A 25212-nucleotide genomic window follows, 5' to 3' on the forward strand; every position below is an offset into this window, starting at 1 on the left:
CCCTCTGACTCTGCTGGCGGCAGAGCCAGCGAGCTACCCCAATTCCAATGGGACGCGCCCGATGGAGGTAACCGGTAAATCCCCACATGTGTATTATTATTATTATTATTATTACTGTATTATTTGTCATGAAGATTATGTAGACTATTATTGTTCTTTCACTCGAGGTCGTTCCACTGGCCTTGCAGTTCTATACTGAAGTTCCAATGTTTTTCTTACCCCATTGCAACATGTACCACCTGCTTATAATGGTACACTATCGTATCTTATTCTTATCCTACCAGCGCTGTGTCAGGCATCTGGACTAGGTTCTTTTGAAATACAGTAGCAAGGTACAGCAATCAGTTGTGTTAAAAATACAGTGGCAAGTGCGTGCTTATTAAATGATGTCAACTAAACGAAAACGCATTGTTGTAAGTGTACTGGAGGTGTACCCGCCTCGTACATTTAAATCAAGCGCCGTGGGGAATACCATCTGAAATTTAATCCTTGCAACAACTAGTGCAAGAAGTTTGAACATTTCTCAACAGATGACGTTACTATAAATTTATGCTGTGCCCTCTGCTGTGAAGATGAGCTATTAAATTTCTAGAGTAATTTTGTATGTTAAGGTTTCCTAAACTGAAGTGTTTATTGTTTGTTTTCAGTGTGTTAAGGTTTACAACACTTCTATCTCTTCCCGCCAACTTAAGATGTTGGCCAATGAAAAATTCTGTACATGTATTTTTCTACCAATCAAAACCTTCTGGTATTTATTGGATTATCCAATGAGAATTGGGGGTGTGTTGGTCCTTAACCCATAGTTTTCTGGAACTTTCCCCTCTACTATAAAAGCTGGCACTTTTTGAAACAACATGTCTTTGCGATTGCTCCAGTCTACATCTAGTCTGTGTTCATAAGGGAGGCAAGGGCGTCTCGTCCATCTTCGGGAGGCCCAACAGCTCAAGGTAATGGCAGATCCAGTTGAAAATCTGATAGACTTTCAAATCTAGCTCTAGGAGAAGGTTTCAAATCTTTAGTAATGTCACTTCATTTTCTAAACTGTAAATTTCAAACTCTCAATGTGAATTCCAAACAAGCCGAAAGAACTTAACCGAAATCAGGGAATAGAGAGTAATGTATCCTCTAGTGTTACCTCTCAACTTGATTGTGAAGTGGCTATGATTTTGTAACTTTTCTATCTTGTAATTTCTGTAACTTAAATATTTTTCTCCATCTAGTCACCTCAGTATATAGGCTTAGCCTCTAACTTCGGGCCATAAACCCAAATAGTGTTTTATGCATTTAATGTAACTTTCTAGGAGTGTAAGTGTTTGCCTCCTTACCATTTTGGTTTTTGGGCCAGTAATTTAACCTTTTTTTTTTTTTCCAAACGCCTGGTAGAATGGGTGCGTTCCCCCTGTTAAAATCTATGTCATTCTTTTCATGCTAAAAATATCAGACAGTTGAGCTGTTAAAGACAGTGAATACTGTTTGATTTTGCTAAATGTAGGTTGTGCCTTTGATAGGCCTAGAAAGTGTGAATGTTAAAAGAAAATAGATTCCTAAGTGTAAATTTGTAGAGCAAAGATGCTCTTACTATTGGTATAAAAGAAACTGGGAGATCCGTCTGACTGTTGGTTAAAAGGGAGCAGTAGTGCTCATGTAAAGTTTGTGATCTGGGAGCTCCAAGCTTATGTTGTAAATAGTTGTGACGTACCCACTTTGCCCACAGATGTATGACAAATTTATAACGTGGCGGGTCACTTTAATATTAAAATAAATAAATGATATGTCACTGTTTCTCCAGAAACAGTATCCCAAGGGCGCCAGTCTTCAAGCTTATGGCTTGAAAACAAAAGTAGATAATTAATAATAATAATAATAATAATAATAATAATAATAATAATAATAATAATAAATAAAAATACGTAATGAGACTCAAAAAACTCCCAGGGGTGGGGTGAACGGAACACAAATCATTAAGTACACTAACTTGGAATTTAAGGATCATTAATAATCATTTCATAAAATATAAATTAAAACAGCTATTTATTAAGATGAAAAATGTGACCTAACGGCGTATTAACGAAATCTGAACTTACGGAAGCAAAAGAAAAAGTGAATGAAATTAACTCTAAGAAAATGAACTGTTGCGCGAAGACTTGCAGTAACTTATGCCATAAGCTCACCAAATGTAGACTCTGTTGTCTTGAAGCTGAAGATGGGTGGATCTCTCGTACAGGCTGCCTTATCTGTTGTTGAATTCCAGTCCTACATCCACATTTCCTGTCCTTAGCACTTCCTACTGTACTCCTTACATGAAGTCGTAATGAGTCCTAATTTTAAGTGCAAAACCACCATGGGTTATGTTCATGGAGAGAATACACTTGTATTCTTCCTTATTACGGAAAAGTAGCGTAGCTAAACTCATAATAAAAGCTCTGCTCCCCTATACCAGTCAGAACCGGTCTCCCGTTGACTACCTCTCATCATTGAGATAACAAGTCCCAATGAGAGTAACTTTTGAGTAGAATATACTCAGATGCGAAGTGAACTAAGTTAAAATCTTCTCCGATGTGTAGACGTAGAATGAATAAGTATATAAATGAGAAAGTCCGGCTGTCCGAATGAATGTCCTCTCCAGCCCTTGTCGGTGGTATTTATCGGTTCACAAGTCTCCTTCCATCATCCATATCACATGGTCCAGTAAGATTCGAGGTCTCATCCCTTCTCCGATGTATAGCTGTCAATCCATCACGTTGCTTCATTACGTTCATTCGCATAGGCTGAACTTTCCCGCTGAAATAAAGCGTCCCCAAGCCGAGTTTGAAAAGTGGGTGTTAATAATGTATCAACTGTATCTTCATGAGGTGGAGAGGGTAAGGTCTCTCGTAATCTCGATGACGTACTTTTCCTGGAATTGGGCTGAAATTAGCCTGCTGACTCTGGTCACCTCACAACGGCTATTGGAAAATTTACTGCAAGTTATATATATGCGTGATGTTGAAATACTTTACCCAATAATTTGTTCGTTCAGAAAACGTTATAGCCGCGATACAAAGAAATGAAATGATGATTGAAATGGATGATAAAGACCCTATATATATATATATATATATATATATATATACATATTAATTTAAACATGGCCTATCAGTGATTAAATATATACATCTTATCAATTAAATATATAGTTCAATAATTAAAAACCTTCAGTGATGTCCCAAACATCACATTCGCCCCTCTGAGCCTGAAACAAGTAGTACTTCGTTGAGGGCTCACACTTACACTTTGCCACTTACGTTTCACTTGTTTTCAAAACAACTGTACATTCATTCATTACTGTATACAACATAACACTATTTTACAAAATTACAACTTGATGATTCCACCTACAACTTAATAACAAATAATATATAACACTTCAAAATTTCCATTAAAACACAATATTACAACTTAGCGAGTTTCTGATGTCTCACTTTCTCAAATGTTCGTCATCTCTTGCTGATTTCATGAATCCAGTGTATGCAACACTTGACAATTCAATTTAGATCTGTACAAAATTTACATAAACAAAATGCATCGTATTACTCTTTCAAGTGTTTATACGTTCTTGCTGTATGACTATCACTTCACACACGCTAACACATTCACGTAGTTTTAGCCTAGGGTAAAATTATTGCAAGTCTTTATGAAGACATAATATAGTCTACGGTGAATTTACAAATTTTAAACTGCAATATTAATGATCCTCGTTACATAAAATCAAATACTAGATTACCCATACATGGCGTCACGTAAAGAGAACAAACGTAACCTTGGCAATGAACTCGTGTCAATCGTATACACACATCGTGTAGCAAGCAAAACAAAACTTGGGAAACTCCACCTACCAGAGAGCAGTCACTCCACGCTGCGACAGGTGTATATTATATAAGAGATAAGCGTGGCCTGGCTCACTGACCTATATTCCAGCACTATGGAAAATCCCCCAGACTCGTAATATATTTACGTAAACTTCTAATGTTGTACGTACCCATTAAAATGCAATCGCCGTCAGATAATTTATAAGCACAAGGTCCTAGTTTCTTATGTATACGATAAGGTCCTTGATATAAAAGGAAAAACTTTTTTGTGACTTTATCTTCACTGTTAGATAACATGGGAACTCTCAAAAGAACAAGGTCACCTATCTCAAATTCATCCAATACCTTACGTTTTTGCTGCTTCTTTCGAAGGTTGCCAGCTTTTACTAGGTTTTCTCTGGCCAATCTAACATAAAATTCAGCATTACGCTGCGGCACCTCAGTAATACCCAATACTCTCACCAATTCATTTTGTGGCTTAGTACCGAAATGAACTTGCAAAGGTGTCAATCTAGTACTTTCGTGCTGAACGGCATTATCCATGTCTCAATAAGGGATAAATTCGCTACCCAAGCGGAATGCCTCTCGTGAACTAGTGACCTAAACATGCGCGCTAGTTCCTTCATCACCCGTTCACACATGTTCCCCTGAGGATTTCTGATGGATGAATGGACCTGAGTAATACCTAATTCACTAATTACGGCTTTCCACTTCTTCGATGTAAATTGTGGTCCACTGTCTGACAATATTCTCTGAGGAGTACCTAATTCAGGGACATACTTCTCTTGGATTATACGACTACAGGATTTTCCTGTTGCTTTCCTCATAGGGTATAATCTGACCAATTTAGAAAAAGCGTCTATCAAAACGAAAATATATTGAAAGCCGTATTGTCCTTTTACAATAGGACCGAAAAGGTCGATACACACCAAGTCACCAGATTTTTCTGCAATTACTGCCTGACGAGGTCCCTCTAAATAACGGTTCGGTATCTTACTTCTCTGACATAGATCACAAGTGGCAAGAACCTTTCTGATTTCTCTTCCCATCTTGTCCCAGATAAAATTCTGTTGGATTTCATACAGAACCTTATTAGCACCATAATGCCCTAATTCCCTGTGGATGAACCAAATTAACTCCACACGTAGCGATTTGGGTACACATATAGCCCATTTATGTTCGCTACATTTTCTAGCTAGAAATCCGTCTAACAATTTAAAAACGTGTCTACCGCGAGTCACAGTAACCTGCTCACCTCCCTGAAGTACAGACAAAGGTTCCCTACATTCTTCGTCCACAGACTGTTCCACCAACAGGTTGCGTAATCTGTTTAGAGCAGGCTTATTGTCCTTACTAAGGCATGCACAAATTAAAATGCCTTCCTGTGTTTTCAGGAAACTTCCTTCATCACACAATTTCTGATCTCTGGACAACAGATCAGCAAGGACATTGTCTTTTCCTTTTATATGCACAACAGAAAAATCGTACTCCTGTAAGGCCAGTATCCACCTACTAACCCTATTGGATGATAGCTTACATGTAGGTATAAATGAAAGAGCATGGTGATCAGTCCTAATCTCAAATTTAACACCTAAAACATACATCCTAAATTTACTTAAGGAATACACAATAGCTAAGAATTCAAGCTCCGTAATGGAATACCGTTTCTCCGGTCCACTTAAACCTCTAGACGCTAATGACACAATTCCTAAGTCTCCGTTGTCATCCTCTTGACATAATACTCCAGCCAGACCATAGTGAGATGCGTCAGTGAGTAACACATACTTCTTATTTGCCACGGGGTACTTAAGAACAACTGCTTGCCTGAAACCTTCCTTTAAATCATTAAAAGCTTTGTGGTGACCTTCTGTCCATTTCCACTTACTGCCGGCTTTTAACAAGTCTCTAAACGGCTCAAGTAAGTTTGCAAATCTTAGTACAAAGCGTCTAAAGAAATTGCATACTCCAATATACGACCTTAATTCCTTGATATTTCTAGGTGTACTGGTATTCAATATTTTCTCAATCCTTGTACTCTCAGGCGTAACCCCTATCGCAGATACACGGTGTCCCAAAAATGTGACCGCCTGTCTACCAAAAACACACTTACCTAACTTCAAAGTAAAACCAGCACGCTCTAACTTAGTAAACACCTTCTCTAAGTGACACAAGTGCTCTTCAAAGGTCCTAGACGCAATCACCAGATCATCAATATAAACCGTGGCGAAATCACCTGTATCATCACCTAATGCAATATTTAATGCTCTAATTAAGGCTGCAGAACTAGTCTTCGTCCCGTAGGGAACGCGCTGAAACTGATACAAGCTGTACTTATGGCTAAATGCCGTCAGAGGCCTGTCCTCTACTCTCAAAGGAATCTGCCAAAAACTACTTCTTAAATCAACAGATGAAAACCATTTTTTACCCTCAAAGCCCTGAATTGACTCTTCAATAGTCTGATTTTAACTGGTCAGTACAAATACGTCTATTCATATCCCTCCCATCAATGCAAATTCTAACGCTCCCATCACTCTTAGGCACAACGATTAAAGAATTTACATACTGGCTATTAGACACTTCAATTATCCCATCAGCTAACATAGCTTGTATCTGATCGTCAACTGCCTTGGCATATTTGTGTGGGATAGCATACCGTGGCCCGCTGAAAGGACTGTCAACCAGCACTGAAAAAGAATGTTCATAAACATGTGTTTTACCGGGTTTCTTAGAAAAAATCTCAGCGTGTTCACATAACACTGCCAACAATTCGTCCCTCTGGACTTCCTCTAATTTACTGTTACTCGCAGCTTCAAATAAGGCATCCTTCTGATCCTCTTTCAACCACAACTGGCATAAATTAAACCCCTCACTGGGTTTCTCCTCATATCCAGAAACCTCAATAACACTCCACATAGAACAAACATTCGTTTTCCTCTGAATTTCATTTTTCAGTTCGAGTTTGACATACTTATTATCCCACTTCAGATTTACCGTTGCATCATCGTAATCTAGCTGAGCCGATTTTAAAGTCAGCCAGTCACATCCCAAGATGAGATCAAATACAAGGTGAGGAATAACCAAACATACCTGTACTGAAATAAAACCCTCTATACAAATCGGCACCGCAACCTGCTTGCATATTTGTTTCGACTTTTTACCAACAGCTGTAATAATGAATGTAGACTTAACAGGCATCTCTTCTATCATAATACCCTGTTTAACTAAAGAGTCATACCATTCTGAACTTATACATGATTTCTGACTTCCAGTATCAATTAACGCGTGAACATACGCCCCCCAAACTTCTAATTGAACCACAGGATTAATCACTTCATCACCCGAATCTAAATAATTATTATCTGGTTCACACATAAGGTCTTCCTTAACATCTAGGTCATATGGCAATAGTTTCATAACACAATTCCTAACTACTTCCTGGTAAGGCTGGAATTCTGACCCATCATTACAGCCTGCATTTAGTTTAAAGGTTGCGATCGTGTACCTACACTTGGCTCGTTAGTAACTTGTCCTCTGACTTGTTGGGCATTTCCCGATCTATTTTCAGGTGCGCCACCCCTACCGTTATGCCTTGGCTGAAACTGATTACGATTCTCGTAGTTTGGCTGTCTCCTAATGTCCCTTGGTTCACTATGAGGAACAAAATTATGTGAGTTTCCTGTTCTATGCCCAATGTTTCCTAGTGCATCAAAACTCCCTAATAACTGCTCCATTTCCTGAATAGTTTTTATACTTTGCATACACGCTGCTTCGCGTACCCTGTCTGGAAAATGTCGTAACAGTAATCTGACTACATCTGAATCAGCCGTGATTCCGTCTAAATTCTGGCAAATCATAACATGTGACAAAAAATACTCAGTCATAGAGACACATTCATTATGTTTGAATTTCCCAAATACTACCCTTTCTCTTTCACGGCTTTGAACGTTTTCGTTCCAGTATTTGTCTGTGAACTTCGTCTTAAATTCCTCCAGACTTTTCAAGTTACTTTTATAGACTGAAAACCAGGAACGCGTCTCTCCCACAAAAGCATGATCAATAATGTCGATCGCCTCTTCCCAGTCCATAAACCCTTCCTCAATCCGTTTCCCAAACCGTTTTTCTACTATTTTCAGAAATTCTAGTGGGTTAGTTTGTTTCCCATTGAACTTCGGTAATTCGATTTCCTTACTGTAAATCCCTCCATGACTTTGCCTCTCAGTGTTAACTTGCCTTTCTCTTACTTCTCGTCGAATGCGTGCTTCTGCCATCGCTATGCGGTTATCTACCTCTTTATCTCTTCTTTCAATTTCATTCACTACAGTGTTCTGTTTTTCTTTCAACGTCTTAATTTCCACTGCATTGCCTTCTACTTTCGCAAACTTTTCTCTTTGTTCCCTAGTGTTGTCTTCTATTATACACTTAACCGTATCGATCTTGTTTTGTACCTGATCCTTAAATTCTTTTATTTCTTCCTGTTGGATCTCAACTTTATTATTAATACTTGTCACCTGTGTCTCTAACTCCTTTCTAGTGTTGTTGCTTTCTTTTTCCATTAATCCCAACAACTCACTCCTCTGCTCTACAAATTTCTTTTCTACCTCTTGTTTGTTTTGCTCAGTTGTCTCTTTCTGTTCCTCTATCTGCTTGTTAAATCTTTCATTTTGTTTAAATAATTCTTGTAACTGTTTGCTATGTTCGTCCATCCTTTTATTAGCTTCGACCTTGTGTTCATTCAATGCCTTACTTAATTCTCGTTTCGTTTGTTCTACTTCATTTTTAATTTCTGATTTAGTCTGTTCCAATTCCTTTTTTATTTCAGATTTATTTTGTTCCATTTCATTTTTTATTTCTGATTTAGTTTGTTCTACATCTGTTTTAATTTGTTCCAATTCATTTTTTATTTCAGATTTACTATCCTCTATCTTACTTAACATTAACTGCATCATTTCAAGTAACTGATTATTATTACCCTCACCGTTAGGACTAACCTCCGCCTCGCCCCCCATCGTACTATCGTCTGAATCTAACGTAACTTCGTCATTCCTACTCTTATTCCCTTCGCTATCTTCGCTCCTAATATCAGTTTCCTCCTCTACACATTTATCTAACTCTTCCTTAGAATTACTTAAAGTACTACCCTTCAGCACGTGTCCACTACGCAGCGTCATGTCTTTCTCCTCTAGCTCAGCCATGTTACCCCCAAAATCAAACACACAAGAAAAATATACTGTGGATACACAACAGTTACCCCCAAACTACTGATTTTAACCTTCTATACCAGTACTTAATGATTTACGAGCCCCTCAGTTGTGGCGCCAATATGTGACGTACCCACTTTGCCCACAGATGTATGACAAATTTATAACGTGGCGGGTCACTTTAATATTAAAATAAATAAATGATATGTCATTGTTTCTCCAGAAACAGTATCCCAAGGGCGCCAGTCTTCAAGCTTACGGCTTGAAAACAAAAGTAGATAATTAATAATAATAATAATAATAATAATAATAATAATAATAATAATAATAAATAAAAATACGTAATGAGACTCAAAAAACTCCCAGGGGTGGGGTGAACGGAACACAAATCATTAAGTACACTAACTTGGAATTTAAGGATCATTAATAATCATTTCATAAAATATAAATTAAAACAGCTATTTATTAAGATGAAAAACGTGACGTAACGGCGTATTAACGAAATCTGAACTTACGGAAGCAAAAGAAAAAGCGAATGAAATTAACTCTAAGAAAATGAACTGTTGCGCGAAGACTTGCAGTAACTTATGCCATAAGCTCACCAAATGTAGACTCTGTTGTCTTGAAGCTGAAGATGGGTGGATCTCTCGTACAGGCTGCCTCATCTGTTGTTGAATTCCAGTCCTACATCCACATTTCCTGTCCTTAGCACTTCCTACTGTACTCCTTACATAAAGTCGTAATGAGTCCTAATTTTAAGTGCAAAACCACCATGGGTTATGTTCATGGAGAGAATACACTTGTATTCTTCCTTATTACGGAAAAGTAGCGTAGCTAAACTCATAATAAAAGCTCTGCTCCCCTATACCAGTCAGAACCGGTCTCCCGTTGACTACCTCTCGTCATTGAGATAACAAGTCCCAATGAGAGTAACTTTTGAGTAGAATATACTCAGATGCGAAGTGAACTAAGTTAAAATCTTCTCCGATGTGTAGACGTAGAATGAATAAGTATATAAATGAGAAAGTCCGGCTGTCCGAATGAATGTCCTCTCCAGCCCTTGTCGGTGGTATTTATCGGTTCACAAGTCTCCTTCCATCATCCATATCACATGGTCCAGTAAGATTCGAGGTCTCATCCCTTCTCCGATGTATAGCTGTCAATCCATCACGTTGCTTCATTACGTTCATTCGCATAGGCTGAACTTTCCCGCTGAAATAAAGCGTCCCCAAGCCGAGTTTGAAAAGTGGGTGTTAATAATGTATCAACTGTATCTTCATGAGGTGGAGAGGGTAAGGTCTCTCGTAATCTCGATGACGTACTTTTCCTGGAATTGGGCTGAAATTAGCCTGCTGACTCTGGTCACCTCGCAACGGCTATTGGAAAATTTACTGCAAGTTATAAATATGCGTGATGTTGAAATACTTTACCCAATAATTTGTTCGTTCAGAAAACGTTATAGCCGCGATACAAAGAAATGAAATGATGATTGAAATGGATGATAAAGACCCTATATATATATATATACATATTAATTTAAACATGGCCTATCAGTGATTAAATATATACATCTTATCAATTAAATATATAGTTCAATAATTAAAAACCTTCAGTGATGTCCCAAACATCACATAGTTACTGGTTTTTCTAATTTTGTCACGCAAGATTACGAGCTAGTCACGTTCCTCATCTATTGTTATTTGCTCAGCAAAGTGTAAATGTTTAAAATTTGAAAAGAAAAAAAGAAAGAGAAAGAAACAAAGCTCCAATTTTAAAGTTTTAAATTAATCTTCTGACTGTGTTATATTCACCCATTCATGCCCACACCTTCTTTCACCTCTGCTTTTCATAATATCTTTGTAACAGTAAGCATTGAAAAAAATCGAAGCAGTGGAAAATTGTGCGATATTGCAAAATGTTGGTGCGGATTATGGAGCTGGTGTGTCAACAGTGGTGGATTGGATAAAGACAAAATCCAAATTAACTGAACATTCCTCTAAGATACCAAACTGCAAAATTAAGAAGTAAATATTGTTTCATTATTTCAGATTTCTTTGAGCTTTGTTGAACAAAGCAATTAATCTACACTAGCTGATGTATTATTGATCAAACGGTGACGCGACAAGCTGCAAGACAGCTCTGCACCAAGAAAATTCAGAAGAAAATCACTGATTTTATACGAGTGACATTATGTAAATATTTCAATGTTAATATACAGTATGTGCTTTTGCTTAACGGAGTTTATGCATTTTTATTTCGACATTTAACTTCCGAAAATATTTACCATGTGTCATGCGAAAAAACATGTTAACCGAAATGGCTCTGCCCCCTTTATTTTGGATAAACGGGGTTCTACTGTATATCAAGAAGGAGCTCATCCACTTTAAGTGGTAATCTTCCAACACCTTTTTTCAACTGCTAGATTAATCAGGTGGCAAATGCAAGCTATAATGGCAATACCTGGCTGAACTTCCTTCAGAACTACTGAAACCCCATTTTTGTGTCCTATCATAACAGGAGCATTGTCAAAGCAGAAAGCCACACAGTTTTCAACAGGTATGTTATGAGAATTCAGCTGTGTTAACATCAGGTTACCTATGTTTCGCCCTGTTGAGTCCCCGTCTAATGCTGGTATGGATAGCACAGTGCTCACTACTTTCTCCCACGGAATATCATACAATGTAACAACAATAGGATACAACTTGGCATTCATATCATTGCTTCCATCCGTTGCCAAAGAAAATGGTCCGTTCTGATGGCACTTAACCAACTTCAAATGATGCATTTTCTGCCATTTTATTTACAATGCATGTCGTTTTCATGTGACCACAGCTATATTTCTTTGGAACTTCTAACATGGGAAACATCTTTATAAATAAAGCACCAGCATGATCAACGCACTGAAGGACACATTGTGTTCCACCAAAAAGGAACTAAACAGACACTCTGCCCTAATTACGTCACTACCAACATTTCCAGACTTGGCAAAAAAGATGCTGATTTTCTTGTTATCTTCCTTTGATTTAACATATGTGTTTACTGCACTTCACATGATTACTTAAATCGTTTCTTCCACCATGTGCAATATTAATATCACACCAACTTACCGTACAAAAGGCCAATTTTTCTCCCTTTCTTGATTTTAATATGCACGGAAAATCACCAGAATATGATTCTTTAAATGTCTGAAAGTACTGTTTCTTGTTGGATTTATTCATGAATTCTACAATAGGAATATAGCATATGAAAATGTCTGAGAACAAATGTCTCAACATCTACTGAAACATCGAAAGGAACCTGGATCGCTAAACGTCACATAAAATTATAACAAACATTCAAAGCAGTCAAACACTTCATTAAAACATGCCAAAGCACACAAAGTCTTAAAACATTAAATGAACATTATGCTAACCTCGTAAACAAAGAATATGCACATGGTAAAAAAACACACACATGGAACGAATGTAATTAGTCCAAGGAACACAGGAAACTGCGAAGCACGAAGTTATAACACAAAAACTCTAACATTTCATTAAAATATGCCATAACCTTAAAAGGCCAAAACATTCAAGGAACGCCAACTTCGTGAACAAAGAACAACACTCACGTGATCAAAGAATATGGGTTGAAACACAACAAGAGAACGGAGCGGAACAAAGAATTTGCGGAGTAGAGCCTGTTGACACCTAAGATTCACATGGAAGAACTGTTAACCCGACTTTAAATTCAATTCCAATGATGACACAAACATCACATGGTTAAAAGTACCAATCATATCAAAGAATGAGTTATTGACTATCGTGGTCTTGCCTTCGACCCACGCTAACAATCAATTGTACGGAAGGGGGGTGATTATCGAATGTTAACGTTTCAAATTTTTGTCCACGAAGTCGTAAAATGACACCATCCATCCATAGGATATAAACTTCATGGTTTTGATCCGTATTGAATTGTGATCACAATAATAATTATTAAATTTATGTCGTACGGTCGACCTTTTTCAATATTATATTATGCAATATTATTGAATTAATATACTGTTTCTTGTTGGATTTATTCATGAATCCTACAATAGGAATATAGCATATGAAAATGTCCGAGAACAAATGTCTCAATATCTACTGAAACATCGAAAGGAATATGGATCACTGAATGTTACATAAAATTATAACAAACACTCAAAGCAGTCAAACACTTCATTAAAACATATCAAAGCACACAAAGTCTTAAAACATTAAATGAACATGACGCCAACCACAGAACAAAGAATATGCACATGGTAAAAAACACACACATGGAACGAATGTAATTAGTCTAATTAATTTAATTCATTAATATTGCATAATACAGTATTGAAAAAAGTGGACCATAGGACAGTAATTTAATAATTATTATTGCCATCCATCAAACCGTAAAATGCTGTAATTCCCGTAAATTTTATGGATAAACCGTAAAAGTTGGCAGGTATGGAATACTAAGGGAAAAACCCAAACCATTAGGATTGTACCTTCCTTTTTTTTTTTTTTTACAACTGCCTTTACGGCGCACCGACACACATAGGTCTTATGACGATGGGATAGGAAAGAGCTAGGAGTGGGAAGGAAGCGGCTGTGGCCTTAATTAAGATACAGCACCAGCATTTGCCTGGTGTGAAAATGGGAAACCACGGAAAACCATCTTCAGGGCGGCCAACAGTGGGGGTTGAACCCACTATCACCCGAATTCAAACTCGCAGCTGCACGCCCATAACCCTACGGCCAACTCACTCGGTATGTGTGTACTTAAAAAAGTAGAAAGATGAGTTCATATTTCTATGGAGCATTCCAAGGAAAACGTATTGCTTTTTGCTACCTACGCAGGAAAGAGTTTTCAGTAAGTCATGGTGGTCATGCAGATGTGAAAACTTTGTTCAACTTGCACCAGACAAAAGAGAAAGTGAAAGAAGGCAAGACACCCTTGAATATAACAAACCACTTCACGATTACAATTGACAATTCAGATTTTATTGTCACTGCCAGCAAGATGACGAGGAATGACATCAGTAGATCAGTAAATTAATCAGAGTGGAGGCCACTGCGTAGGCTACTTGGAGCCAACAGCAGTGCCAATGCACTATGAGAGACTTTGTCTCCTTGCCAAAGTAACTTTACCACGGTATGCACTAGCCAGCGTCTTGGTGGGTGTGCTAGGTACCAACTGATGAGCCCAACCTAGCACACGGGGGTGAAACGCTGGCAACCAGGAATGAGTCAGCTGGAAAATTTATGTCCAATAACGGACCATTTATATTGGTATTGGTTCTGAACTGTGAACAGGAACATGAACGACCCAAAGATCAATGTACAGTTTTGCTTTAAGCTTTGCAAGACACCGAAAGAAATGCATGCGATGCTGGCTCGTGGCCTTGAAGTGTGTGTATGAGTGGTTCGCCGATTTTCGAGGAGGCCGGGAAAGTGTTTCTGACAACCCCCGTAGAGGAAGACCGGCGACCGCCGTTAGTGACGAAAATATTGAGAATGTTAGGACATTAATCACGAAAGATCGGCGATTACCTGTGCACATGCTAGCGGATGAACTGCAGATTAACCGTGAATCTGTGCGACAAATCGTTACCCAGAAGTTAGGGAAGAGGAAAACATGTTCTCGTCTTGTGCCACATCACTTGACTGACGATCACCAGCAGGCATGTTTAGAGGCTTTACAGGATTTTGTCAAAACGGCGGATGCGACACCAAATTTCTTGAACTGTATTGTCACTGAGGAAGAAACCTGGTGTCTTATGACCCTGAAACAAAACGGCAAAACATGGAATGGCGTTCTCCGGGATACCCTCGTCGCAAAAGGGTCAGAGCCGAAAAGTCACGCATCAAAACGATGCTCTTCACCTTTTTCGACAGTCAAGGCATTATCCACAAGGAATTTCTACCTGAGGGAACGACATTGAGTGCTGCACGGTACATTGAAATTTTGACCAGTTTCATGAAACGTCTATGCAGTACGCAAAACAAGGTTCATGGTTTTCTGTACATGACAACGCTCGCCCACACACAGCCAATATCGTCAAACAGTTCATGGCAAAAAAAGGGGGTGGTGCAACCCCCATACTCACCAGTCTCAATCTTGCAGAATTATTCCTATTCCACGACTAAAACTCGCTTTGAAAGGAAAGATATTTGACGATATTCCTGACATCCAACGAAACGTGATGAGTCTTTCGAACACCATCCCAAAGGAAGCCTTCTTGCAAAGTTTCCAGGACATGTATCGCCGATCTCCGCAGTGCATAGTTATGGGAGGAGACTATTTCAAAGGACAGTAAGGTCACTGTTGTGCATTGTTCATCTATGTTGATAGTACAGGACTATTCACCGACTTTATTGTCAACATCTTTATCATCTAATGGCCAGGCTGGCATCAATTTTTGAAAACGAGACAGGGTCTCTCATGGTGCACTGGCGCTGCTGGTGGCTCCAAGTAGGCTGCGCAGTGGCTTCCATGGTATGCACTAGCCATGCGTCTTGGTAGGTGTGCTATCTACCAACTGATGAGCCCAACTTGACACTGGAGCGAAATGCTGGCAGCCAGGAACAGGTAAAATTTGTAATATCCAATACCGGTCCAATTATACTGGTATTATAAATTTACTCATTCAGAACAAATATTTCAGGTTCCCTATGGGAATCAACATCTTTATCATAAGTGGTATGCTCCGAGCTGTCATTGGAGAGATGGCGTGGAATGACATCAGTAGACAAATAAGTTTGAGTGGTGTCTTTAAAAGTAGGAAAGATAACAATATGAAGATAAAGCTGGATTAAAGAGGACAAATTGGAGCAAATATTCATTTTTAGGAAGGAGAGTTAGAGATTGGAATAACTTACCAAGGGAGATGTTCAATAAATTTCCAATTTTTTTTCCAATCATTTAAGAAAAGGCTAAATGCCCTAAATGCAGATCATTAGAGACTGATTGACTAATGTGTCCCTATGTGCCATACAGGTAAGTAAACGCATCCTTTTTAAGATTTATCACTATATATGTGTAATGTATGTACTGTATGTGTTCATACCTGTACTGAGGGCTAGATCTAATGATAAACTCAAAGTTGGTAATTTCTGAGGGTTTTTTTGGTACTTATTAGCTGAAGAACTAAATCACAGTCTTAAAAACTGCACAGAAGAGATATTTGAAATATTTTTTACTGTTTTTCCAGAAAATGTCCGGACGCTGTGAGTTCCTTAGAACAAACAAAGAAAAAATTCAGTTTTTGAAAGCTGATGCCAGTGATGATGAATTCGCTCTCACCCTGGATGCAGGAAACCAACTGTTCCTATGTGAAGACATTGAATCAGGACTGCGAAACATACTGTATATGGACAACTTCTTAAACTCGCCTAATCTGAAATTTATTCTTGTGGAAAAAAATTTGAAGGCTTGTGGAACAGTGAGCATAAACAGAAAAAATAGGCCAAGAAACTTCCCACAGGACAAAGTTATGAAGAAAGGGGATATTCAGTTTCTGGCTAGTAATTGCATATCTTGCCTCAAGTGGATGGACAACAAGCCAGTGTACCAAATGTCCATTTCATATCACCACTTGAGGTAACTACTATAAAGCAGCGCATGTAGAGTTCCTCTGATTCAGTTATCATTCCTTGTCCTGTTATGGTTACTACTGTAAGTATAAAAAGTGTATGGGCGGTGTAGATGTCATGGATCAGAAAAAGTACGTTACGAAACTGACCGCAATGCAAAAATTAACTACCACCTCCAACTTTTCTTTGATCTGACAGATACTGAAGTGAATAATTCATGTGTAGTGTACCTCCAACTTTGCAAGGATATTGGTCTAAATTCAGAAATGCCACTGACCTCATTGGAATTTTGCCAGTGTATCGCACATAAAGGATTGTGGGCATTAAAATACCCAAGAAAAAGAATGGTGGTGGGAGCTGATCTGTAAGATCAATTACGTCATGCTTAATGTGCATCACCTCGTCACCTTTAGCTTTTGTTTTATCCTATATTGCTCTTCAATACCGATTAATATGAAATTTATTACCTATGATATTCTGGGGGGGCGGGGTTCTTCTTACGAGGGGGGCTCACAGGTTTTCCAAGAGGAAAATCTGCTGGCGCAAGCTCAGATGCCTTGTAAGGGCGTCTTTCTTTTCCGCCGTCTATTCTTGTTTAGACAGACTTGTTTGCAGGCGAAGGTTGAGATGAACCCACCTTCGAGCTTTTTCTCTTTGTGGCGTTGCTCACAGGAGCAACTGCCGCCTTGGGTGCAGTAATCTTCTGGGAAGGAGTTCCAACTGTAAATGACAAAGCTGGGAGAGACTGTGCTGGCCAGACTGGCCAGGACATTCAGAGAATGGAACTTAAGGCACGCTTCCTGGTAGGAAAGACCATCCAGGGTCTTTATCTCCTGGATCTTCTTCTCACTGATCTGCTTGGAGCGCAGTGCTCATCTTAAGAAGCAAACCATCGTTGTACATTTTCTTAACATCCTCAAGTTCACCGTATACACCTTTGATGTGTCGACTGTTAAGGATCGATTTAACCGGCTTGAAATCTTGCCCAGCGGTTCTGGTAGCAGCCAGGAACCTAGGGAAGCTGGAACCCAAACTAATACACTGCGCTTATTCCCAGGGGTTAGCTCCCCCCCCCCGAGGGAATCAAATGTTAAATACTTGGGAAGCAAGCCACCCGTGGCAGGCTGATGATGTTTCAACTCCATGCCCGAAATCATCCTCCCCGAATGCCACCCACTCCGATCAGGGGCATCTGTAGCCAAACCTAGCAGCCAAGGCAATACCCACCTAGTCGTAGCAGGTATTGCCCGGGGTCCGATGTTGGCCAATGCCTAATATGCGATGACAGGCAATGAGTACTAGGACTCCCTTCCCCCAATCACCTGCAAAAGTATGTACCCCGCAGCATGTACAGAGTAATATATATATATAGAGAAAAAAATTTAAAAATTAATAATAATATATCCTGGCAACTGGCTGTGCGGGGACCTGTGTTACCAGGCAGATACTACTGCACGGGTACATGGCGCTCCCACCTGACGTGATTTGTGGGAATACAGTCAGGCTTTCAAGCACAGACACACACATAAGAGGCCCATCTCCGAGCAGCATGCACACAAAGAATTTTGAGTCGGTCTACAACAAACCTTCAAAAGAAATTTTAAAAAGTAGAGGGGACCGATGCTCATATGACCCTTTTAGTCTCCTTCTACAACAGGCAAGGATTATCTATGGATATATTCAACCCCTCCCATTCACAGGGGGTCCAACACATTGTACCAAACCACAATCCTTCTCCGCGCCTAGGTCACCCCTTTTATCCGCCTCTTACGACAGGCAGGGGATACCGTGGATGTATTCACCTGCGTCCCCCAACCACAAGAGGTTTATTGTAGAGGTGTTTAGTGAATGATCTGTACAGAAATAGTGAATAATAAATATAGTATATACCCTTAAATTAGTAGTTTAATTTTTCTGAAATCCCACCAATTTGCTACCTTTAACATACAAACATACATATATGTGCCAATCATATCTTCAGAAATTGGGATGTTTCCTTCAAAACAAATTATTTCAAAATTTAAGTTTGTTCCAAATAGTCAAGTATATCATAAAATGCCATGAATGTATGCAGCAGTTTCCTTGTGTACGTACTTCTAAGGGTTAACTGCTGCATTAGCTAAGTACAAGGTGACTTGAAATATGTGACAACATTTTTTGCAGATAATGCTAATGTAAACTTTGGTTGTAAATAATCTATTTTTAAACTGTTATGCAATCTGATAGCTATGTGACCCAAACCGCACAGCCACTTGCTCAGTTAGTCAGTCTCGAAGTTTCTTTATCCATGATTTTTCTAACGAGGATTCAAAAGAGAGTTAATTACTTTACTGTAACTAGCTTTGTTTTAGACACTGGCAGCCTGCTACAGTCAGTCTCAAAGTCTCTTGACGTTGATAGTCTGCTAGAAGGTCTGTTTTCAAGCCTCAAGCAAAGGATAGAGGACGAATTTGTTGGATCAAGGACAAGTAGCATTTCGAACAAACTGTTGCAATCTGCCGAGAAACAATGTAATATCCTCTACAAAACTATACTGTATTATCTTAAAAGTAGATTGATTTTAATGAACATGATTTTTAAAAGTTGTCAATACTGAAGTCTCCTACCATTATCACCACTGCAGTATGAAGACCTTAAATAGATGACATCTTAAATTTAAATTAAATGTAGCCTATGAAGAATATTGCACTCTGAAATATTTTCTTACTCAGGAGGGGACAAATTTTAGCAGCAAAAAGCAATGCCAGTGATCAATGGGTGGCACTACTTGCAAAACCACATTTGAAAACATTTCAAAGTTGGTATTTTTTCTGCATTTAGCACTCCAGGGTTCAATGCCTATGTTGAGTGCAAAGTGGACAGACTGCAGAAATAGGTGTCGAGTTCTATTGATTAAAGCAAAGCTTAAGGTGTCAATTAACTTCAATATGAATTGCATTTTTTTTTTTTAATTGGCTTTACGTCGCACTGACACAGATACGTCTTATGGCGATGATGGGGCAGGAAAGGGCTGCCGACAGTGGGGTTCGAACCCACTATCTCCCGAATACTGGATACTGGCCGCACTTAAGCGACTGCAGCTATTGAGCTCGGTCAAATAATTTTCTACATCTATTCAGAATGACAAAATGTTCCAAAACAAGCTAAATGTTTGTGTAAATATTGAATGTTGTGTGATTTCAGCAAAGTAAGTTAGTAAAGGATTTATAGTATCTATTTTTTTAAATTTTCTTCTTTGCCCCCTCAGTTAGTTTACCCTAATTCTATGGTCGAGAATTTTCCCAACACCCTAACTCCCACTCAGTGTTGTCTGAGTGATTAAAAAATATTGCTACAATTCTGACAAAATTCTGCTATGCACATAAAAGTTGTCTGAGGATTCAGATACAAATGAAGTAGGCTATACAGAACATCTCCGGGCATGAAGATGTGGTGTGTCCCTTAGAGAGGATGAGATTTCATTCCTTTAGTAAGGATAGTAAAATTATAATGCAGATGTGACAATGTCATCCATCAGAATAAATGAAGCTATTGCTGAAATTCCTGTTTAACTAGAAATTATTCATGAAATGAGCAACACTGACTACATCACTGTATGTAAAGGAATAGAACAACTCTGTAATTGGAGAATTAATAACTATGATGATGATAAATAAACAAATCAAATCAAACTGAACTTTTTATTACACTACTGCCTCTTGACAGAGGTTGATGTCTTGATATAACCCTCAGCAATTCATTGCAAACAATAAACCCTAGTAATTCTAACGATTTTAGTTTGTAAAGGTATCTTCAAACAACCCCATGATGCTACAGCCCTGATGGGCTTTGGCCTATCCAGCGACCGCTGCTTAGCCTAAAGGCCTACAGGTTACCAGGGGAAGCATGGTTTGCACAACAAATCCTCAAAGGCATTTTTCTTTGCTTTCTAGATAGCTCCTCAGCTCATCTCACATAGAGAGAGTGGACCTTGAACCAGACCTCAGAACCACGGGAATCCAACCCGGTACCTAGACGCAGGCTTGCTACTCTCAGACCAGTGACTAAGTTAGTGCTAATCTTTTAACATAATTTACTGTTTATAAATTGTGTCATGCCTATAGTCAAAATCCCTTTCAGCTACAATTCTATGAACTTAGATATTTTAACAACAATAAAATTCACTGTTCATTTTTTCGAAAAGCTTACACAACCTCCTACGTTTTAATTTCAACTGATGAAAACCAGTAACCCATGAAGTTATCATCATTTCCCCTTATCCAGCTCCTGCCGGGTCGGGGTATTTATGGCACTTCTCCCTCTTTCCTTTCACCAATCCTCTTCCACGATCTTGTCCCAGTCTAAATTCTGTCTTCTTATGCGGCTCTTCGCCGATTCAATCCACCTTGTTCTAGGTCTTCCTCTTGCTCTCTTGCCTTTGCACTTTGCCTCCAGCATCTGTCTAGGAATTCTTTTCTCCTCCATCCTCTTTACATGTCCAAACCACCTTAGATTGTTTTCAACTCTCTCATTGAGCTTTCCTATCACAATTTCCTTCCTAACATCTTCATTTCTCACTCTGCCTTTCCTTGTCTTTCCTATCATACTTCCTAGGAACATCATCTCACTGGTTTGAATTCTACTCTCTGGCCTGCTAGTCAAAGTCCAAATCTCAGCCGCATAAGTCAGTATGGGTACGTAGTACATTTTGTACATTATCTCTTTACTTTACCTTGGTACTTCTTTGCTCCAAACAAGTTTTCTTACACCTTGGTAGAATGCATTACTCTGCTGTACCCTCCTGCTAATCTCCATGTCCACCCTAGCATTTTGCATTAATTCACCTCCTCGGTATTTAAAGCTGTCCACAATATCCGGACTCTGGCTTCCAATTTTCACAGTGACCTTTCCCCTCTTGCTTTTCTCTGTCCTGATTTTCACGCCATACTTATCAATTTTTTCGTTCAGTACATCTAGTTGTTGTTGCACTTCTTTGCTGCCTTTCCCCAGATCACATCATCTGCAAATAGCAGTTTTTTTTATCTTTTTATCTCCATATGCTTCCTTTCTTTCCTTTGCAATTTCGTCCATGACCATAATAAACAAGGGAGGTGACAACACATTCCCCTGTCTTAATCCAATCTTATTCCTAAACTTTCCCAATGGGGTCAGTACTCTGCTAACACAGTTGTTGAAATAATTATCATCATTTATGACACTAAAGAAATTATAATAATAGTATATAAATTAAAATGAGTAAAATGCAATTACTATATTATCAATTTATATATTGCTCCCTCTCTCTAATAAGAAATTTAGATAAATTTAGTTACATATAGTGTAATTATTGCTACAGATGGCAACAACACTGCTCTTACGAAGTATAAATAGTCCACTTAACAGAAAATTTTTGACCAAGGAAAACTGATGTGAAATCCATCATGAGATCATTTGAATTAAGACAGAAGTATGTTTCGACATAGTTCTTGGATTATGGAACAATTTCAGTACCCTGCAATATTTTAATTTGTCAAAATTCACAGCTAGAATGAGAGGACTCAAGAAAGAGGAAATGGTAATTGTGGTGGCTGTTTTCAGAATAAATGAAAGAGAATCACATAACTCTCATCAGAGAAGAAAATAGAACAAGTCTGACTGTAAACCTATGAAGTAAAGGCAAAAGATCGGCAAGAGCTATGAAAGTCATGAAATACCTATAGCCCACAATCTTAACACCGTAATAACTGGAAGAGAGAAGGAGAGCTAAGCTGCGAGGTTCAGATCGTAAACGTAGGTTAACTGAGCCCAAGATGGCAGTCTGACCCAAGATCAATCTGGTGATGTTTAAAGGAGCCAGTCAATTTATGAGCACAGAAAAGAACTCCTGAGGGACAAAATTTCTGGCACCTTGGTGCCTCCAAAAACTGTACAAGTAAATGGGACGTAAAACCAATAACACCATTATTAAAATAAGATGGTAAAGATGATACCTAGAAGACTGGTATAACAGCAAACAATGCCAGACTCAGCGACAGGCCCCATCGTCGTCAGCCAGAATCTTAAGATGAAAACCCCTGAAGAAGAGATTACTTTCCAAAGTGAACAACAAAGCCAAATAACAGAGATTAAGTGCTCAATGTATGGCATGAAAGTATGCAATTATTAAGTGTATGGTAAGTGGGTTAATAGTATCCACGACAGTAGGCAGCCTCCCATCTAGTAAACAGCAGGGAGTAAAATAACAGACTCGCTAGATAAAGTAGAGAGTAAACTAAAAGGATGCTAACTTAGTGACACTTAACAGAGCTTTAAAGTAAAGAATTTTTGAACTGTTACCTTCAGGATCATCAGGTTTCCTCACTTTATCCCATTCTTCCTGACGAATTCGGCGTTGCTCCGCTAATTCCGCCTCGGAAATAAATCCAGAACTCATTGTAGATGTTCGAGTAATATGTGGGATAAGTTCACTGGATGTCACTACATTTAAAAACAAAGAAACACGCTAGCAAAGCAAATATTTATAAAATATTACATACTTTCAACATTTTAAAAAACTTAATACAGTGCAACATGTTACGAAAAATTCTTAGAATAGCCGTATAGTACCATGGTACCAACTGACTGCACCCCACCCAATGTTTATTAGATTTCTAACCTGCAGAACGCACGGTTTTCAATGATAGACTCCTTGATTAGTTTGCTCCTGACAGTCTCTACCTCTTCAAAACCCACGAAAACATAATTCTAAATGAACTATAAATATGTTGTAACCATGTTTACACTATAAAAAACCCCGCTAGATTGAAGTCAAGCTTCATGCACAAAAGTTTATCGAAACGCATGAAAATATCAACCCGTAAGATCTCAATAGAGAAATAAAGAAATTTACTTTACATTGTGATACTACAAAATAAAAAACCAAATTACATCCTAATACATTGAGCAATCATATGAGGTGCGATTTATAGCAAAGAATTTACGTTCATCAGCTTGTCAGCGGGATCGATCAGAGAATAACAAGCTTGCATTGCTTACAATCAGAGAATACTGATGAAACGTAAACCAATACCCCTGAAAGATTGCGCAGTTGGCTCCCATGGATTACGCTAAAATTCGTTCGTCATTTATTTTATGGATTTCTATGAAAATATTTTTGTATATTTTATCCGTCGTTTACGAAATATTATAGACAAATTCACTGTCTATAGTTTTAGCCTACTTGCTATAGAGCGGGCGGGTGAGCAGCGATTGGCCGCACCCCAAGTCTCAGACGGAATCCGGACGAAAGGTTATTCCACTAAAGCCCAACTTGTAGGATTCCAGCAAGATATAGCAGATATCTTGGATTCTGAATGTCAAATGGACTGTACCGCGATTGACCTGCCTAAGCATTTGATAGGGTGGATCATGGGAGACTACTGGCAAAAATGAGTGCAATTGGACTAGACAAAAGAGTGACTGAATGGGTTGCTATATTTCTAGAAAATAAATCTGAGAGAATTAGAGTAGGTGGAGCTTTATCTGACCCTGTAATAATTAAGAGGGGAAATCCTCAAGGTAGTATTATCGGACCTTTATGTTTTCTTATATATATAAATTATATGAGTAAAGGCGTGGAATCGGAGGTAAGGCTTTTTGCGGATGATGTTATTCTCTATAGAGTAGGTAATAAATAAGTTACAAGATTGTGAGCAACTACAGCGTGACCTCGAAAATGTTGTGAGATGAACACCAGGCAATGGTATGATGATAAACGGGGTTAAAAGTCAGGTTGTGAGTTTCACAAATAGGAAAAGTGCTCTGAGTTTTAATTACTGCGTTGATGGGGTGGAAGTTCCTTTTTGGGATCACTGTAAGTATCTAGGTGTTAATATAAGGAAAGATATTCATTGCGGTAATCACATAAATGGGATTGTAAATATAGGGTACAGATCTCTGCACATGGTTATGAGGGTGTTTAGGGGTTGTAGTAAGGATGTAAAGGAGAGGGCATATAAGTCTCTGGTAAGACCCCAACTAGAGTATGGTTCCAGTGTATGGGGCCCTCACCAGGATTACCTGATTCAAGAACTGGAAATAATCCAAAGAAAAGCAGCTCGATTTGTTCTGGGTGATTTCCGACAAAAGAGTAGCGTTACAAAAATGTTGCAAAGTTTGGGTTGGGAGGAATTGAGAGAAAGAAGAAGAACTGCTCGACTAAGTGGTATGTTGCGAGCTGTCAGCGGAGAGATGGCGTGGAATGACATTAGTAGATGAATAAGTTTGAGTGGCGTTTATAAAAGTAGAAAAGAATCACAATATGAATATGCACATGGTTATGAGGGTGTTTAGGGGTTGTAGTAAGGATGTAAAGGAGAGGGCATATAAGTCTCTGGTAAGACCCCAACTAGAGTATGGTTCCAGTGTATGGGGCCCTCACCAGGATTACCTGATTCAAGAACTGGAAATAATCCAAAGAAAAGCAGCTCGATTTGTTCTGGGTGATTTCCGACAAAAGAGTAGCGTTACAAAAATGTTGCAAAGTTTGGGTTGGGAGGAATTGAGAGAAAGAAGAAGAACTGCTCGACTAAGTGGTATGTTGCGAGCTGTCAG

The 25212-nt window shown here is 38.7% G+C and overlaps 1 protein-coding gene across 4 annotated transcripts in view; it reads right to left on the reverse strand.

The window, feature by feature from the left end:
• Positions 1–23658, reverse strand: part of LOC136865941 (PSME3-interacting protein) — a 140653-nt gene extending 116995 nt beyond the window's left edge. For 2 of the 4 annotated variants that reach the window (XM_067142500.2, XM_067142497.2), the window contains exons 1-2: positions 23276–23594; positions 22957–23097 (exon numbers count right to left, since the gene is read on the reverse strand). In XM_067142500.2, the coding sequence (XP_066998601.1) occupies positions 22957–23053 (97 nt within the window). In that variant the 5' untranslated portion in view covers positions 23054–23097; positions 23276–23594. Of the gene's footprint in view, positions 1–22956; positions 23098–23275 lie in introns of all 4 variants that reach the window. The other 2 variants (XM_067142498.2, XM_067142499.2) reach the window with 2 other exon arrangements.
• Between the last annotated feature and the right edge of the window lie 1554 nt (positions 23659–25212).

This window comes from Anabrus simplex, chromosome 3 (genome assembly GCF_040414725.1).
Source record: "Anabrus simplex isolate iqAnaSimp1 chromosome 3, ASM4041472v1, whole genome shotgun sequence".
Classification (NCBI taxonomy): domain Eukaryota; kingdom Metazoa; phylum Arthropoda; class Insecta; order Orthoptera; family Tettigoniidae; genus Anabrus; species Anabrus simplex.